General features: G+C 37.7%; 1 protein-coding gene and 1 non-coding gene across 3 annotated transcripts in view; one reads left to right on the forward strand and one right to left on the reverse strand.

Annotated features, from left to right (window-relative positions):
• Positions 1-15,561, forward strand: part of glra4a (glycine receptor, alpha 4a) — a 39,150-nt gene that overhangs the window by 16,774 nt on the left and 6,815 nt on the right. For both annotated transcript variants that reach the window (XM_077532673.1, XM_077532674.1), the window contains exons 2-7: positions 5,296-5,423; positions 6,536-6,603; positions 7,453-7,676; positions 9,169-9,251; positions 13,772-13,909; positions 13,984-14,198. In XM_077532673.1, coding sequence (XP_077388799.1) covers positions 5,296-5,423; positions 6,536-6,603; positions 7,453-7,676; positions 9,169-9,251; positions 13,772-13,909; positions 13,984-14,198 — 856 coding nt within the window. The remainder of the gene's footprint in view (positions 1-5,295; positions 5,424-6,535; positions 6,604-7,452; positions 7,677-9,168; positions 9,252-13,771; positions 13,910-13,983; positions 14,199-15,561) is intronic.
• trnav-cac (transfer RNA valine (anticodon CAC)) lies at positions 10,182-10,254 on the reverse strand. The gene has a single exon. It is a non-coding gene; the product is annotated as a tRNA-Val (tRNA).

Here is a 15,561-nt window from a genome sequence, read left to right on the forward strand (position 1 = left end):
TTAAGAGAATATGTTCACTTTATGGGCTTATGGGTGCCCCATCTGATTAGATGGCAACTTTGATTGCTCGCTGCCTAATCTGAAGCTCCTCAACGGAGGCTTCATGTCAGCATCGCCACGTCTGATTTTATTTGATTTTTTTTAACAAACAATATTTTTCCAAGCACTGACCTACATTTACAACATTTTTTTTACATAAAATGTTGTTCATTTATACTTTAAAGCCTATTCTTTTCATTTCATAATGATTTTCCTACCTGCACTGCTTCCTTTGTGTGAATGTGATCCTCTGATTTTTTTTTTTTTGTCTAATCAGATTTCAACCCCTGTCCTATATAATCTGCCCGTTGGCCAATGTAACCATAACTTATTCGCAATACATCAGTGTTGATCATTATTTGAGCAAATTTGTTATTTATGAAGTATCTATCAACCTGGCTGGGAGTCATTTGTATTACGTAAGCGGTTGCACTCAAAAAAGTACTCCTTTAACCGACCACATTTAAATTTGATGACGTAAGAATTTTTCTCCTCCACTAATTGGCGAGCCATAATAAAACTTCAATTAGTAAAACACGCCTGTAGCAATCTGCACACATTAATGAATTTAATAACCATCATCTCTGATGTGTTATGATATATAGGGCGATTCGATTCAGAAGGGCCCGATTCGATTTGATTCACAATTCACACTGATTTTACTTTTAGAATTTTAATTTGATTGAGAAGACATTTCCAGTAGTAGCAATGCTGCAAAATAGTCGAAGCTGCTTTCGCTTACTTGGTGTATTAGTAAAAATATGAATATTTACATTTATAATTGAATGTGTTTTTTAATGTCCAATTCTGACCTTGCTTCTTTTGGGGGGTATTTGGCACATTAATTTACGGGTGAAAAAGACGTATTAAAAGTATAGATTCATGGTTTTGTGAATCAATATTGGGTTATGAAAAGGAATATTGATTCGATATCGATATATCGGTATTTTAGACCCAGTCCCAATGATATAGTTTTGTTTTACATTTTCGTGTGCGTTTTTGTGTCGTGTTGATGGATTTGAACAATCGCTAACTGTGATGTTAGTGGTGGTAGTAAGAGGAGGATTAAGTCAAGTAAGTCTTACACTGAATGCCGAGGTACCAAATTGTAATGTGAACAGACCGCAACAAATAGAGCTGTCCCTCATCAGTACTTTTTGTGTAAAGCGAGCAAGACGCATGCTGTTTTCTCTCCATTGCAGACCATTTATAATCAGAAAGTTACCGTTGCACATTTGTTAACGCTAATTTTGACTTTTGTACTATCAACACGACGCATCTATCTGTCTTCTTGCGATGACGCTATGCATTTAACCTCAGTTTGACAAAGTCAACCTTGTCTTACAAATTTAGATTCAAGACACAATTGTCTTTGTTTGGAATGAACTCAATCTTCCATCTGGGGCCCTTGTTGTCCCATCAATACGTTTAAGTGAAAACTCGGGACTTTATGGCCACAGTCATTTGTTTGTGCAGCTTTGTGGCCGCCCGTCAAGAGAAAAATTGCACTTGAAACCAAAGTGGATATACTTTATAGCTTTGTGTTGGCACAAGCCAAGAGACCGTCTGTAATCAATGTCTTCCTGCAACTACACGGTGCTAACCATCAATCCCTTTCTGTGTACCTTTGTGTTGACTACTGATTGTTTCTACGAGGGAGTGTGAGAGAAAGTGATGGAAAGTTGGACCAGAATGTAAGAAAAACGAGAGAGATATTCACTATTTAAATACTTTTTTCAGGTATCTTCACTTTTGAGTATTTATGTGTATGATACATTTGTGCTCATTGTAGATTTTGTAAAACTGGAAATAAATTAAATACAACCAATTAGAATATGCAACTTGCATGAGGTTTGGTATGTCTACATTGACATTACCGAGTTAACACGCTAGGCCAACACAACACAGCCAAATTGACAAAGCTTTGAAATATTTACCAAGATAAATCAACCTAAAGATGTCAAAGTCAACTCTTATACTCATTAGAATTGTAAACTTACAACCAAAGTCGTTTCCAAGGCTAGAACAGGAAATAAATATGCATTCTGTTTGAGAACAATGCTGTGGCAAATGCTACATCTTCCTTCCGGCTTGCACTTCCTGATTACATGTCATGTGACCAAGCTCCACCAATAGAAATGTAAAAGACATACAATTTCAGTGGCACAAAAAACTTTGTCATGTCATATAAAATGAAAAAATAAACAAGTATGCCATGACAAGTACATTTCAAATAGTCCAGAGTTTATGCATAATTAGCTCTCCAGAGGTAACTGTGGTCTGCCGTAATAAGATGACATCATCCATGATGGCGATACACCCCAACCGACCTCACAAAAACAAAACAAAAAATAATAATAATAATAATGCCATTGATTGTCATGCATGAAAGTGGTTCAACTCTGAAGTTTTATTCTGCATTACTGTTTTTTTTGTTTTGTTTTGTTTGTTTTTTTAATACAAAATGTTATTGCTTAAATTCCCATTTGTGCGACTGCAGGAACATTTCATCTTTGAGGTAATTTGGTTCCTGTGGGTCCCGTAAGATTAGAAAACTGTCCTAAAATTGCCCTATCGAGTTAACAAATAATACACAGTCCGCAAAGGATTGCTGATCTATTGATCGTATAATTGGACAGCAAATTAAGAGCAAATTATCCTCATTCATTCAGACAGTGATGTACTGCCACAGACTGTATATATAACGATAAGCTAATCACACAGTATATGCGTGCTAAAGGAAGGACATGGTCAGTAACTTGCTGATATTTCTCTCACGTTTACGACCCGTAATTTTGTCACCATTTAAGCATTTGTCAGATGGATCGGATCAAATAGAATGATGAACCTCATCGAGGAGAACCTGATGGACACTTAAAAATTACTTATGAAAATGACTTTCGGTGAATCTTGGTATGTGTGAGGAGCAGCTCATAAAACTTGCACACAAACATTCAGCAAGAGTAACAATGTAAGAAAGTTTCAGCCTAATTGGTCCAGAGAGTGGAAGCATTATTTTTTCCCCCCAGAGGCTTATAGTGTGTTATTAGCTGATGTCTTTCCAAAATCCTCCCAAAACAAATTCTCTTCAGAGTGTCCTGGAGCTGCTGTCAGCATGGGACTCTTAATGCAGGCGGTACACATAAACCAGTATTTTAATATCGGAACTGATTTTTACGAGGAAATGTTTGCCGTGTGTGCTTACTGCTCTTAAAGTGAGTGATGTAGTGAGTGATATTGCTAACAAAGCACACTGCACAATTAACCATATCTGTTGTAGTCTCACGATTGGCCTATAGGAGGCAGTATGTTACCATATGCCAAAAAAAGAGAAAGAAAGAAAGAAAGAAAGAAAGAGAGAACAAGAAAGGGTAGTTATCAAATTTAAAGTCAAGTTTAAACTTATTAAAACACACTTTTAAACACATTGTATAGTCTGAATGTGAATTCTTGGTTCCCTAAATAAGAGGACAAATAAAGGGAATTCCAATTTGTATATTAATACAACAAAATGCTCAACTAAATCATCTAATTTTATGCGATGAAAGTGTGCTAGCTTAACGCTAACGTAAAACACATTAGACAGGCTAATGGACGTTAGCATAAATGTAACTGTAATTATAAACCTTCAAACAACTGCTACTTTAACACATACAGAGTAGCAACACATACAAATAGATCGTGCAACTTATCTTCCTCTTCCTCTTGCTCTCTAATTACGCTGCATCTATTCCAGCAGACCTCAGTGCTGCCAGGATTGTTGCCGCACGTTTCACTACACTGAAGTCATGCAGCGCTAAATTCGGACGAGCCCGTGTACTGTCAACCCGTTTGATAGTACACGGGCTACTTTGACTCAAACCCTTTTAAAAAGATCATTTCAAAGAAAGGTGAGAAATAAAAGAAATGTGATATACAGTAGGGCGTGTAAACTGTAGTTGTAGAAGAAATAGAAGCTAGGCTAACTGTTAGCTTATCTGGTAACTACTGCAGTTGCAAACTTTTCTTGTAATTTTTTGTTGTTGAAAATGACTTGTTTGCTTCCTTATTGTTTGGTTTCAAGTCACAATTTGAATCCGTAATCATAATCATTTTGCACTTAACACATCTGATAATTGAGCCTTTGCTGACTTAAAATAACTGAAATATGGTCCGATTGTCAGTACGTGTGAAGCCTGCTGAAGTGGACAAAACATGGATGGAGCAAAACTGTACCCAAGAGGGTATTAAACCTGCTCGCCTTTTAAATTATAAACCGTATGCATGCATCCTCCAGCTAAGAAATCAAATTCGGTGCCGGATCTTTCCTCGTTGTTACTGCGCTTCTTCTTTACGACTTTCTCCTCCCCTTTCTCTTAGCTGTTGATTACTCCTGCCCTAACCCTTTCCTTACCCGCCTCCCTCTCTCTGTGCCGTGACATTCACAGAGCTGCGATTGAGCGGTCGATCTGTCTGTCACAAAAACAACAAGCAGAGGCCAGGGAGGACGACTTTCATTTTGTGTTAGTTTCTTTCTTTTCTGCTGACTTACAATTACCGCCTATCATTCATTTCACAATGGAGCACAGTTTGTGCTGTGAAACTGGTTGACTTTCAAGTTGTGCTAATTGACAGTTTTCCCTCAGGAAATAATCTCAAGTGAATTCATTATTCCAGGCACATAAAACTGTTATTAGCTGTATAGGCGATGTTTACTCACCCTTTGAAGACAACACCTGATGAAGAGGAAACAGGATGCAGAAAAATATTTTTATTGCTAATATTGTACTGAAAAAACAGACTTGCTTTCCTATGTCATTCTGATTTCTACTTCTGGTTCTATTGTTATTATACTGTATACATTCTGCAAAGTGTGGTGTGTAGGCCAATTCTGGCCCCTCCTTTTTTTTCTTTCTTTTTTTTAAAGTTGGCCCACGGAGCATTTACATTATCAAAGGTCCTGTAATATTTCTTGTATTATTTGGCATTTTTCCCATAATTGGTAAATTAAAATGTCCCTGTTTATTTTTTCATGATTTTATTTTATTTTTTAATAATTAATTACCTAACTGATGTAGTAGAACATTTTAAAATACATTATTTTGACGAAACATTTTTTTTAAATCTATTAAATGTATTTTGGGTTCCCAAAAACGAAAGCTTTTAAAACAATTTCAAGATGAACCAGAACAGAGGCGACCGTAGAGCCAATTTACGTCATCTCAATTAACACCCCTTTCTCCTCCCTTTTTTGTCTTTGTTCCATCAACGTGTCAGACTGAGCTCCTGTAAGGAGGAGATAAAGCCCCCCGCCAGGGCACCGCAGCTGTCGCCTTCCGACTTCCTGGACAAGCTCATGGGACGAACATCGGGATATGATGCCCGCATCAGACCCAACTTCAAAGGTAAGCAAAGGAGCCAAGGCCAGACATGCCAGGAAGCTACTGTGGGGGAAAAAAATGCAGTCCGTTGCCCAGACATGGAGAAACAAAGCGGAGCAAATGTGTGTTGTAAGGGCCAGAAAGTGGACTACAGTCAAGCATGCGCTCTTTGAAGGCATATACACCGACTTCAATATTAACTCGACATTACAAAGCATATCTGTGACATCTATCCATCCATTTTCAATACAGCATGTCCTCGTTAGAGTTATAGGTGAGCCTACTTGATTTGGAAAATATAGATAAACAATCATTCGCACAAATAAGAAATAACAGTTTATAAAGACTACAATCTAAGTCAGTTGGGTCAAAAATAACCCCATTATGGGTCAAAAATGGACAAATCCTCGGTCAATTTGACCCAAAATTGGGTCAAAAAATTGGGTCATGTTGTATAAGACAACCAGAAAATTGGGTCAGATCGTCAGTTTGGCCCACCTTTGGGTCAGAAATTGGGTCATTTTCTATAAAACAACCCAGAAGGATGGGTGCAAAAAAAACCCCCAAAAAAACAAAACAAGAAAGTAGAGGATTTCACCAAACTTTCTGCTTTTTTGTTTTGTTCCCTCCATAAAAATAGATAAAATAAAGGGTCATTTTCTATAAAACAACCGATACAGTTGGCTCAGATCATCCACTTGGGTCAATTTGACCCAACTTTCTGGGTTGTTTAAAAAAAGAAGAAGAAGAAGAAGAAGAAAAAAAAAAGCCAATTTTGTATAAAACGACCCATAAAGTTGGGCCAGATTCTCTACTTGGGTCAATTTGACCCAACTTTGGGTCAAAAATAAGGCCATTTTGTATAAAACAACGCATAAAGTTGGGTCAGATCCTCTACTCGGGTCACTTTGACCCAACTTTCTGGGTTGTACAAAAAAAAAACAAGTAATTTGTATAAAACAAACGAGAAAATTGGGTCAAAAATGGATCGGTCCATAAAGTGGGCCGGTCCATTTTTGATCCATAATTGGGTTACTTTTGACCCAACTGTATTTAGAGTACCGGTATATCATGATCTGTATTTGAAGGATACAGAAGTGAGTTCTGAATCTCAAAATGTGTGCTTCATCCTACAGGCCCGCCCGTGAATGTCACCTGCAATATTTTCATCAACAGCTTCGGCTCCATCACAGAAACCACCATGGTAAGAGGAACTTTGCCTCCGTCTCATTAAATCTCACTGGCATCCATTTGGGATCGCCGACCGCCATTGTTGTCGGTCGCATCTTGGAAATGACAAAAACGCTTGCTTGCTTTCTAACAATTAAAGCCGGTTGCCTCATTTCTGCGCTTCCTGGAGCATAGCGGTGCAACGTTGCGAGACCAACGCGTCACTGGAGTGCGGATAATGAAGTGTCCACTCTGCAATTAAAATGAAACACTGAGAAAATGAAAAGAGAGGCTGCGCAAAGGGCTAACATGGTAAACCGGCTGCCCTTCAGGGCTTCCATCCGCGGTGATCTAACTGCTAGGTCAGCATTAGAGAGAAGGATACTGTTTATAAATGAGTGTGACAGGAGGCCTGAACCCCTGGACTTACTGTCAAAACATAACAATGCCAGTTGATATCATTGCACACACTGGCAAAGCAGTTCATCCGGGAAAAGGCGCAAAACAAATATTTTTAGAATTTTGAGAAAAGATCGTATGATGTATACCTCGCCTCACTTGTGAATGTTGACATATTTCCATGCTACAGATGGATTTGGAAATGAATTATCTATTTTTTTTCAATAAAAAAAAACTATTTTAACAGGGGTGTGTAGACTTTTTAAATCCACTGTAATACTTGGAATTCATGGTCAGAACTACACACTTAAATTCAGCCTAAAGACTGCTTCTATTCCTCGATAAGTGCTGCTTTTTTGGTTAGCAATGAAGCTCAAATGGGCTTAATTCTTAACAATATATATATATTTTTTTCAAAATGAATGATTGATCAGGCTAGTTGCAACCTGGCGCATCACTAACTACTCCCCTGTTTACCATACAGGACTACAGGCTCAACGTGTTCCTACGGCAAAAATGGAACGACCCCCGTCTGGCGTACAGCGAATACCCGGACGACTCGCTGGATCTGGACCCGTCCATGCTGGACTCCATCTGGAAGCCCGATTTGTTTTTCGCCAACGAGAAGGGCGCCAACTTCCACGAGGTCACCACTGACAACAAGCTGCTGAGGATTTTCCAAGATGGCAGCGTTCTGTACAGCATCAGGTAAATACAGTGTGGCCAATTATTTCAAACTTCAATCTGGAACTATAGCACTGCCATACTTTGTATTTAATTTGGCTCTTCATATTCATGGCTTTGAACAGAGATGGCAAATCCAGGTCCAGAAAGTAAAAATCCTGCCACAGTTTGGCCTTAGCCCCTCATGCTAGCTAGCTAGCTAGCTAGCTAGCTCCCTAGCAGATAAACAAGCACCCAGAGAGCTAGCTAGCTAGGGAGCTAAAGAGTTTTTACTTTCTGGACCTGGATTTGCCACCTCTGGCTTTGAAGTATTTTTCATTCAGATATTTATTGTATTGTGTGTTTGTATTTGTGTTCTATAATTTTTGTATCACCACCATAAATCACTTGCAGCTCACTGTGAAGCTAATGAGCGCTATAGGAAATTTCTCATAGGGCAATAGATGACAAACAACAATGTGAGGAGATGAAATCATTTGTAGTTGAGTCCGAGACATTCTGTCAAAGGAGTGTTTCACCAGTGGCAGAAATAGTGTCGCCTCTGGCCAGCGCACCTTGGCAGGTAATTACATTGCTCTCGGCACGCTCCCAAATTGCTCCCTCTCCTCCCAGCATTCCCGCCATATTGATGCCACAACAAATAAGCGGAGGCGCACAGTGCAATAAGTGGTCCATATGTGGGTTCTTTCAGTTTTGGGGGTGGATTAAACACTAACAAACAAGCGCATTGTTGCAGGAAAGATCATTTCAGCATCACACTAGCAGGGTTGGGGATATTTCATTGTAATTAGTTATTTTTTTGTTTATTTTATTTAATTATTCTTTTGTGTTTATTTTGTTTTATTTAGTTGTTATTTGTTTTGGTATTAGTTTTAGTTTTTTATATGGAGTATTTGTTGAGTGCAAGATTAAAAAAAAAAAAAGTCACAATAAATATTGTGTAATAGAATAAACTAAACAATTATCAAATGACAGTTCAACCTTCCTTATTCTGTGCAGCCGAACAGTATAACTCAAATAAAAACATTTAAAATAAGCCCTGAAAACTCATGAATGAAATTAATTGACAACAATGTAAAAGTCATGACACTTCACAACACTGTACTGCATAAACAACGAGTTCACGTCTTGTGGTTTTGTGGGTTTGAAATGTAGTAGTATGGTATGTTACAAATAAAAGTGCAGGGCCCAGGAATTGATCTTTGTGGCACTCCACAGACGCGTTCTGTAACAATCATCTAATTATCTCCATTTTTAAATAAATAAAAAAGAAACCTTTCTGGGTATATGGGGCGTTGCAAGCCAAACTACATCATCATTTCATTTTCATCCTTTTCACTTGAGATCAGCGGTAGCCACTCACTTTGTGTGTTTACAAATGGACGAAAAGGTCTATTTATGCAAGCGATTGCTCATTTCCAAGCTTTATGTCTCATTTCTGTGCGTTCTTTCGTGCCTTCCGCTGTCCCCTGTTGCAGTTCTATCTCCTGCTTTTCAATCTGCTTCTCCATCTCAGGCTGACTCTCATCCTGTCCTGCCCCATGGACTTGAAGAATTTCCCCATGGACATTCAGACGTGCACCATGCAGCTTGAGAGCTGTGAGTCTTCTTCTCGTCTTCCTCTTTTGCATGGCTTTCTTCTGTTTTTCCCCTCTTTTCCTCGCATACACTATAAAGTGTCCAATTAGGAGAGACCGGGGATACACTGTATCACCACTGAAGAGTAAATGTATTTTGTTATTGATGTGATATTCATAAATGCATTTATGGAGGTCTGGTTGATCTTTTCCTAATTGCATCCCCTGCGTCTTGGCTATTTCTGCAAGTTTTGTGATGCAAGAAAAAGCATCTCCTTTGCATTCGGTCTATTAAACTACTTTAAAACGCGATTTTCTGTTTCACTGATAAAGTCAATGGGAGAAATAATGAGCTCACCTTGCCCTGGGAAGAGATAGCATCTGCCCCTATGGAGCCAATTTCCAGCGTATAAATAATAACACTTTAATTTTGTGCGGCTGTTATGAAACATGACCCCTCTCTCTGTGCCTGGCAGTGACCCGTCCCTTTGTGGCAAGGACAAAAGGTGCTTGTTGCCCCAATACACACACAAACAAGTCAAGCTTGGCGCTGCTATCTCTGCCTGTGTACGCTTATCTGATGGCACACAAACAGAAGGTATTGTTTTGCTCCAAGCGAGTTCTGCGCTCTTTGTGCTGGAGACAATATGATTAATTTCAAAGGTGTCATGAAACAAATCCAGTTTTGTGCATAATGTAACATAAAATATCCAATAGGTAGAGGCGTTTTTTTGGTTGTTTGTTTGTTTTTTTAAATGGCCATGTATTAATAAGTAAGGCGTTTTTTTTAGCGATCATGTATAAGGTGTTTTTGTTTAAAAGGTCCATATATATATATATATATATATATATATATATAGTAAGGTGTTTTTTTTTCTTTTCTAAACGGCCCACATAGTAAGGTGTTTAAAAAAAAAAAAAAAGGCAACCTTGAACTGAAAAAAATGAAAAGTGTTTCCGCCCGGTTTCGAACCGGAGACCTTTCGCGTGTGAGGCGAACGTGATAACCACTACACTACGGAAACTGGTAAGAGTTAAGGTAAAATGTTGTTTATGAATGTGAATACCACAGAAGTCACGAGTGGATATATTTTATTTATTTATATATGGGTTTGTGACTGTGTAGTTAAACACAAACACTTCAGTACAGAATTCTGTTGCATGAAGGGCAACAGGTCCATATGTAGGTCAAATCTGCCATCTAGTGGAAGAGCAATTTATTGCGGTGCCTGTCACCATGATGTCGCTGGCATAGATAGACAGAGGCGTAGTTTTCCATTAGGCAAGGCAGGTAATTGCTTAAGGCAGGTAATTGCTTGCTCAGGGGCCCCCAGAGGGCCAACATATTTGACACAAACTGCATATCCTTCATATTAGCAGTACAGCAATGTCAATTGACCGTCTCAAATTCCCTGAGTCCGGTGTTTTGTTTTGTTTTTCTTAAAAAAAAAAACATTAAAATTAAAAAATAGTAAGACTGATTTTTTTTTTTGTAAATGTGTTTGTTTGTTTGTTTGTTTGTTTGTTTGTTTTGTTTTGGGTTTTTTTTTACATTTTTTTAAACGACCATGAAGGCGTAGTAGACATAGTAAGGTGTCTTTTTTTAAATTACCATTATAGTAAGCCGTTCTTTTTTTTTCTTTTTTTTTTTAAATGACCATGTATAAATAAGTAAGGCATTTTTTTATGCGACCATGTAAGTAAGTAGTAAGGCATTTTTTTTTTCTTTTGTTTTTTTTAAACATGAATATAGTAAGGCTATTGACTATGTATAGTAAGGCGTTTAAAACAACAACAACAACAAAAATTTTACCATGTATATAGTACAGCAGATTTTTTGTTGTTGTTGTAAATGACCATGTATAAAAGGTGTTTGTTTTTTAAATGATGTTTAGTAAGTTAAAATGGGCATTTGTAGTCAAGCTTTTCGCGAAATTTACATTTTTTTCAAACGACCATGTATAAAAAGGATTTATTATTTTTTTTATGACCATGCGATTACTAATTCTATTTTCCTGTTTTCTGACTCACTTATAAAGATTCTTGCTAAACAAATTCAAACAAAACAAGTCCCTTGAATGAAGCACAATTATTGGTGATTGTTTATGGAAGATGCAGATGTGCAATTTTAAAATGACATACTAATATGTATAATACGAATGGCTGCCGGTACCCAATCCCTTCTTGCTTGGGGCCCCTGGGGAATGTTGCTACACCACTGGCGATATGGGTGAAAATAAATTCTAAATCACAACAAAACAAAGATCGACAAGTTCCAAGGGTCCACCGGGCATTCAGGTACAGAAGTAAAAATAAATTTCACTTTCCACTTGTTGCTGTTTCATGTGATTGAACCCACAATGTGGGAACAAGTGTGTTGACGAGCACTAGTGCACCACCCAAGGGCCCCATCACCTTCGGTAGTGCCGCACGTCGAGAGGACGTTGGGAGGTTTTACTGCTACTACTGTCGCCATGGCAACATGAAAGAGAGCGGTGGGGAAAACAATAACAACAGAAGCTACCTTTGGGTGTGTGAGGGGGTTGCCAAATTCGAGGCAAATGTTTTTCTTCTTTCATGCTGAAGGGTGAAAAAAAAAAAAAACCTTATTGTGACACAACCAAAACATTATTTATATTACTTTATCTTCTGTATTCCCGTCACTCTCAAATAGCGTTTCTAACGCACCTTGCACGCTACGTCAATTACGTCCTGATGCCTCTCAGCTGTGGAGAGAAAGAGCGCCAGAAAATCATTGATTATCTCAGGAAAGCATTGCCATTCTCTTCACTTGTTACAGGAGTTGAATGACGGAGAATTCCCCTCATGAACAAGATGAAGTGGATTTTAGTGGAGTTGTTTTTCCAGCCAGTAGCTACTGGCGAGGCTAGAACAACCTGAATAATTGATGTGAGGCCTTATGGGTCCGGGTAGACATCAGTATTATTCAAATCTGTTCGGAATTCTGCATTGTTGTTGCATGTGGCATGCATTTTTAATACATCTACTGTATAATCAGGCAGCTGAGAGAAAGAAGTACAGAGCACATACAAAATAGAGCATGTGTGAGCTCTATAAATGGACTCGTACGTAGCGAGACGTTTCAAAAACTTTACAAAAATGACTTTTCTTCAATTACTTATACGTATGTATTCTGCTAAACTGCTCCGAGAACACTTTCTTTTACACTCATACACAAGACGATAAGCTTGACGTGTTCTGAAACTTTGCAGGCTACGCTGTTGTCGCTGTTCCATGTGAACTTTACTGTGACATGCGCCTTGGCAGAGGTCAGCGCGACAGTCTACACTTCCATTCCTCCCTGCGTCTAATTAGTTAAAATGTCGCTCATACGTTTGAAATCAACATCTCGATCAGGGAAGCTAACAGGAAGAAATGACGGGAAATTTAAATAGCGGGCTTGTGCTTCGTCCAGAGTATTCCATAAATAGATGCTTCAATCCATTTTCAGTCAAGTAAACACGCTTCCATGTATCATATATAGTGCTGACTGAGTGACATTTCGAAAAAGTCAAGAAGAGGTTGCAAGAGTTTGCCCCGCCAAAAAAATCCATCATTAATGGTGCAAGAAGTTTTTGTGGAGAGCACATTGAGTTGGACGTGTGAGAAATTTCTGATGTGTTTGGCTCCAGAGTTTTTAAGTTTAAATAAGTAGATGTTAACATTCTTCGTTCTTAGTAAGTCACACTGTATAATCGCTGGTGAGCTATTTTTAGGCCAGACCTGTGGCCTACTCAATACTAATGTTGTCCTTGGGGCTAACTAGTACCCATTGGCATCATTAAAAAAAAATATATATATATATATATATATATATATATATATATATATATATATATATATATATATGACAATGCACATGAACCAACAGAGCAAAAAAAGCAAAAAATGTTTGCAATGTTTCATTCGTCTTGCTCATTGTCATTTACTCTCAGCCCAGTTAAAGGAGAAGTCAACTAAAAAAAAACAAAAAAACTTGATAATAATATGTTCTATATAGCCCCAGTAGTCTAAATACGAAATTCCGGTTAATATTGCTTTGGTGGAATATAAGTTAAGCAGCAAAATCCAGCAGTTTTTATCAATATCAGAAGGCGGCCATTTTGCCACTTGCTGTTGAGTGAAAATGACATCACAGTTGCTCAGGTTTCAGGTAACAACCAATCACAGTTCAGCTTCAGAAAACAGGTGAGCTGTGATTGGTCGTTGCCTGAGCAACTGTGATGTCATCTTCAGTGGCAAAATGGCCGCCCACTGAGATAGATAAAAACATCTGGATTTTGCTTCATAACGCATGCTCTACAAATGTAATATTAATCAGAATGTCATGTTTAGAATAGTGAGGTCACATATAACATATTATTGTCAAGACATGTTTAAGGTTTACTTCCACCTTAAAATGGATCTTTGATGTCTATCGCCGTCATTGGCATTGAAGTAAAAAAAAAAAAAAAAAGGAGCTCATTGCCAGTCTCGCGGTTATCGAAACCTTTAATCCTTTCTTTCCTGCTCTTCCCACAGTCGGCTACACCATGAACGACCTGATCTTCGAGTGGCTCTCTGAAAATCCCGTCCAGGTAGCCGACGACCTCACCCTGCCCCAGTTTGTGCTTAAAGACGAGATGGATTTAGGCTACTGCACTAAATATTACAACACAGGTAACACGCCACCATTTTCTTTTTTGATTTCTTCAACTGTCACAATGAGTGATGTGATACGGCGTAAAATGCAGGCAAATTCACCTGCATAGAGGTGAAGTTCCACCTGGAGCGTCAGATGGGCTACTACTTGATCCAGATGTACATCCCTTCGCTCCTCATCGTCATCCTGTCGTGGGTGTCCTTCTGGATCAATATGGACGCCGCCCCCGCCAGGGTGGGCCTGGGCATCACCACTGTGCTCACCATGACCACGCAGAGCTCCGGCTCGCGGGCCTCCCTGCCAAAGGTGAGTTGTATCTTTGAAGAATTAACAGTGGGAAATGTGGGAAATTGAATTTTAATTCATGGCTTGGCAACCAAAAAAACAAAACATTCATTACAAAGCGTTTTTTTAAGTTTGGGTCTTTTAAGTTTTCATTTTTTTCTTTTGTCTATGGCATTTTTGTTGAGAGGAGTTTTGTGCTCCAACTATAATCATCTGGTACTGTATAGTTATGTACTTGTACAAGAGGCAAGTGTGTATACGAGTCATCAGATGACTTTTTAGCTTAACAGATTGTTAAGATGATCTGGCAGTCCTCTAAAACAGCGGTTCTCAAATGGGGGTGCGTGAAAGCACTCCAGGGGGTACATGAGATTTTAAAATATATTTTAAAAGTATATGTAAATATTTCTACACATATATATATATATATATATATATATATATATATATATATATATATATATATATATATATATGTGTATGTATATATATATATATGTATAAGTGCACTTGTCATATGCCACCTAGAATCAATCAATTGAAAACTGTATTTAAAATTCAGTTAACTATTTGTTTTTGATAACAGAATGTTAGTATGATCCCAAAAGATGAGACTTTATGTTGATAATAATCTGTATGTACTAAATTATTTATTTAATCTTTTTTTTTAGTTATATCTTTTTATTTCCAAATTGTTCAAGAGACCACATAAATACAAATCGAGTTCCAATGTTTAATAATAAATCATACGATGGCACAGCACTCAATTTTATTTTGTTTAAAGAAAAAAATAAGTTAAAAAAAATAAATAAATAAAAAATAAAAAAAGTAAAGCTATGTTCTTAAAAAAAAAAGAATTAACTATTTTTTAAATGAAGTTTTCAAGTCATATAAGATGGGTCAAACCATTCTGGTATGGATTGATGCTGGGTTTTCAGATTATTCAAATTGAATAGTCTACAGAATATAGCATTAATTTTATGAACTTCTATTTTTCTGAAATATTTACATATACTTTTTAAGTAAATTTTTAAAATCTCATGTACCCCCATTTGAGAACCACTGCTCAAAGAGACATTTGATGTCAAATTGTCCCAATTTAAAAGTGATTTTTGGTGTCTAACTTTAGTCAAAATACCTTAAGGATCCCGAATTGTAGCATACTTTACATGCCCTATTTCTTACCCTGTTGAAATTAGTCGATCTTTGTCTAATATAAATGAGCGGACCATGATGACTGGGGTGATACTAAGTGACAGAATGAGGCAAGGGGCTTCTGTTTGTGGAAGCAGAGTGTGGAAGAAAAAGCAAGGACCTATTTTTTTATTTTTTTTATTTTTTAAATCACTCATGGTGGCAGCACTTCAAGTGTGCGGATCCAACT

This window comes from Festucalex cinctus, chromosome 9 (assembly GCF_051991245.1).
Source record: "Festucalex cinctus isolate MCC-2025b chromosome 9, RoL_Fcin_1.0, whole genome shotgun sequence".
NCBI lineage: Eukaryota > Metazoa > Chordata > Actinopteri > Syngnathiformes > Syngnathidae > Festucalex > Festucalex cinctus.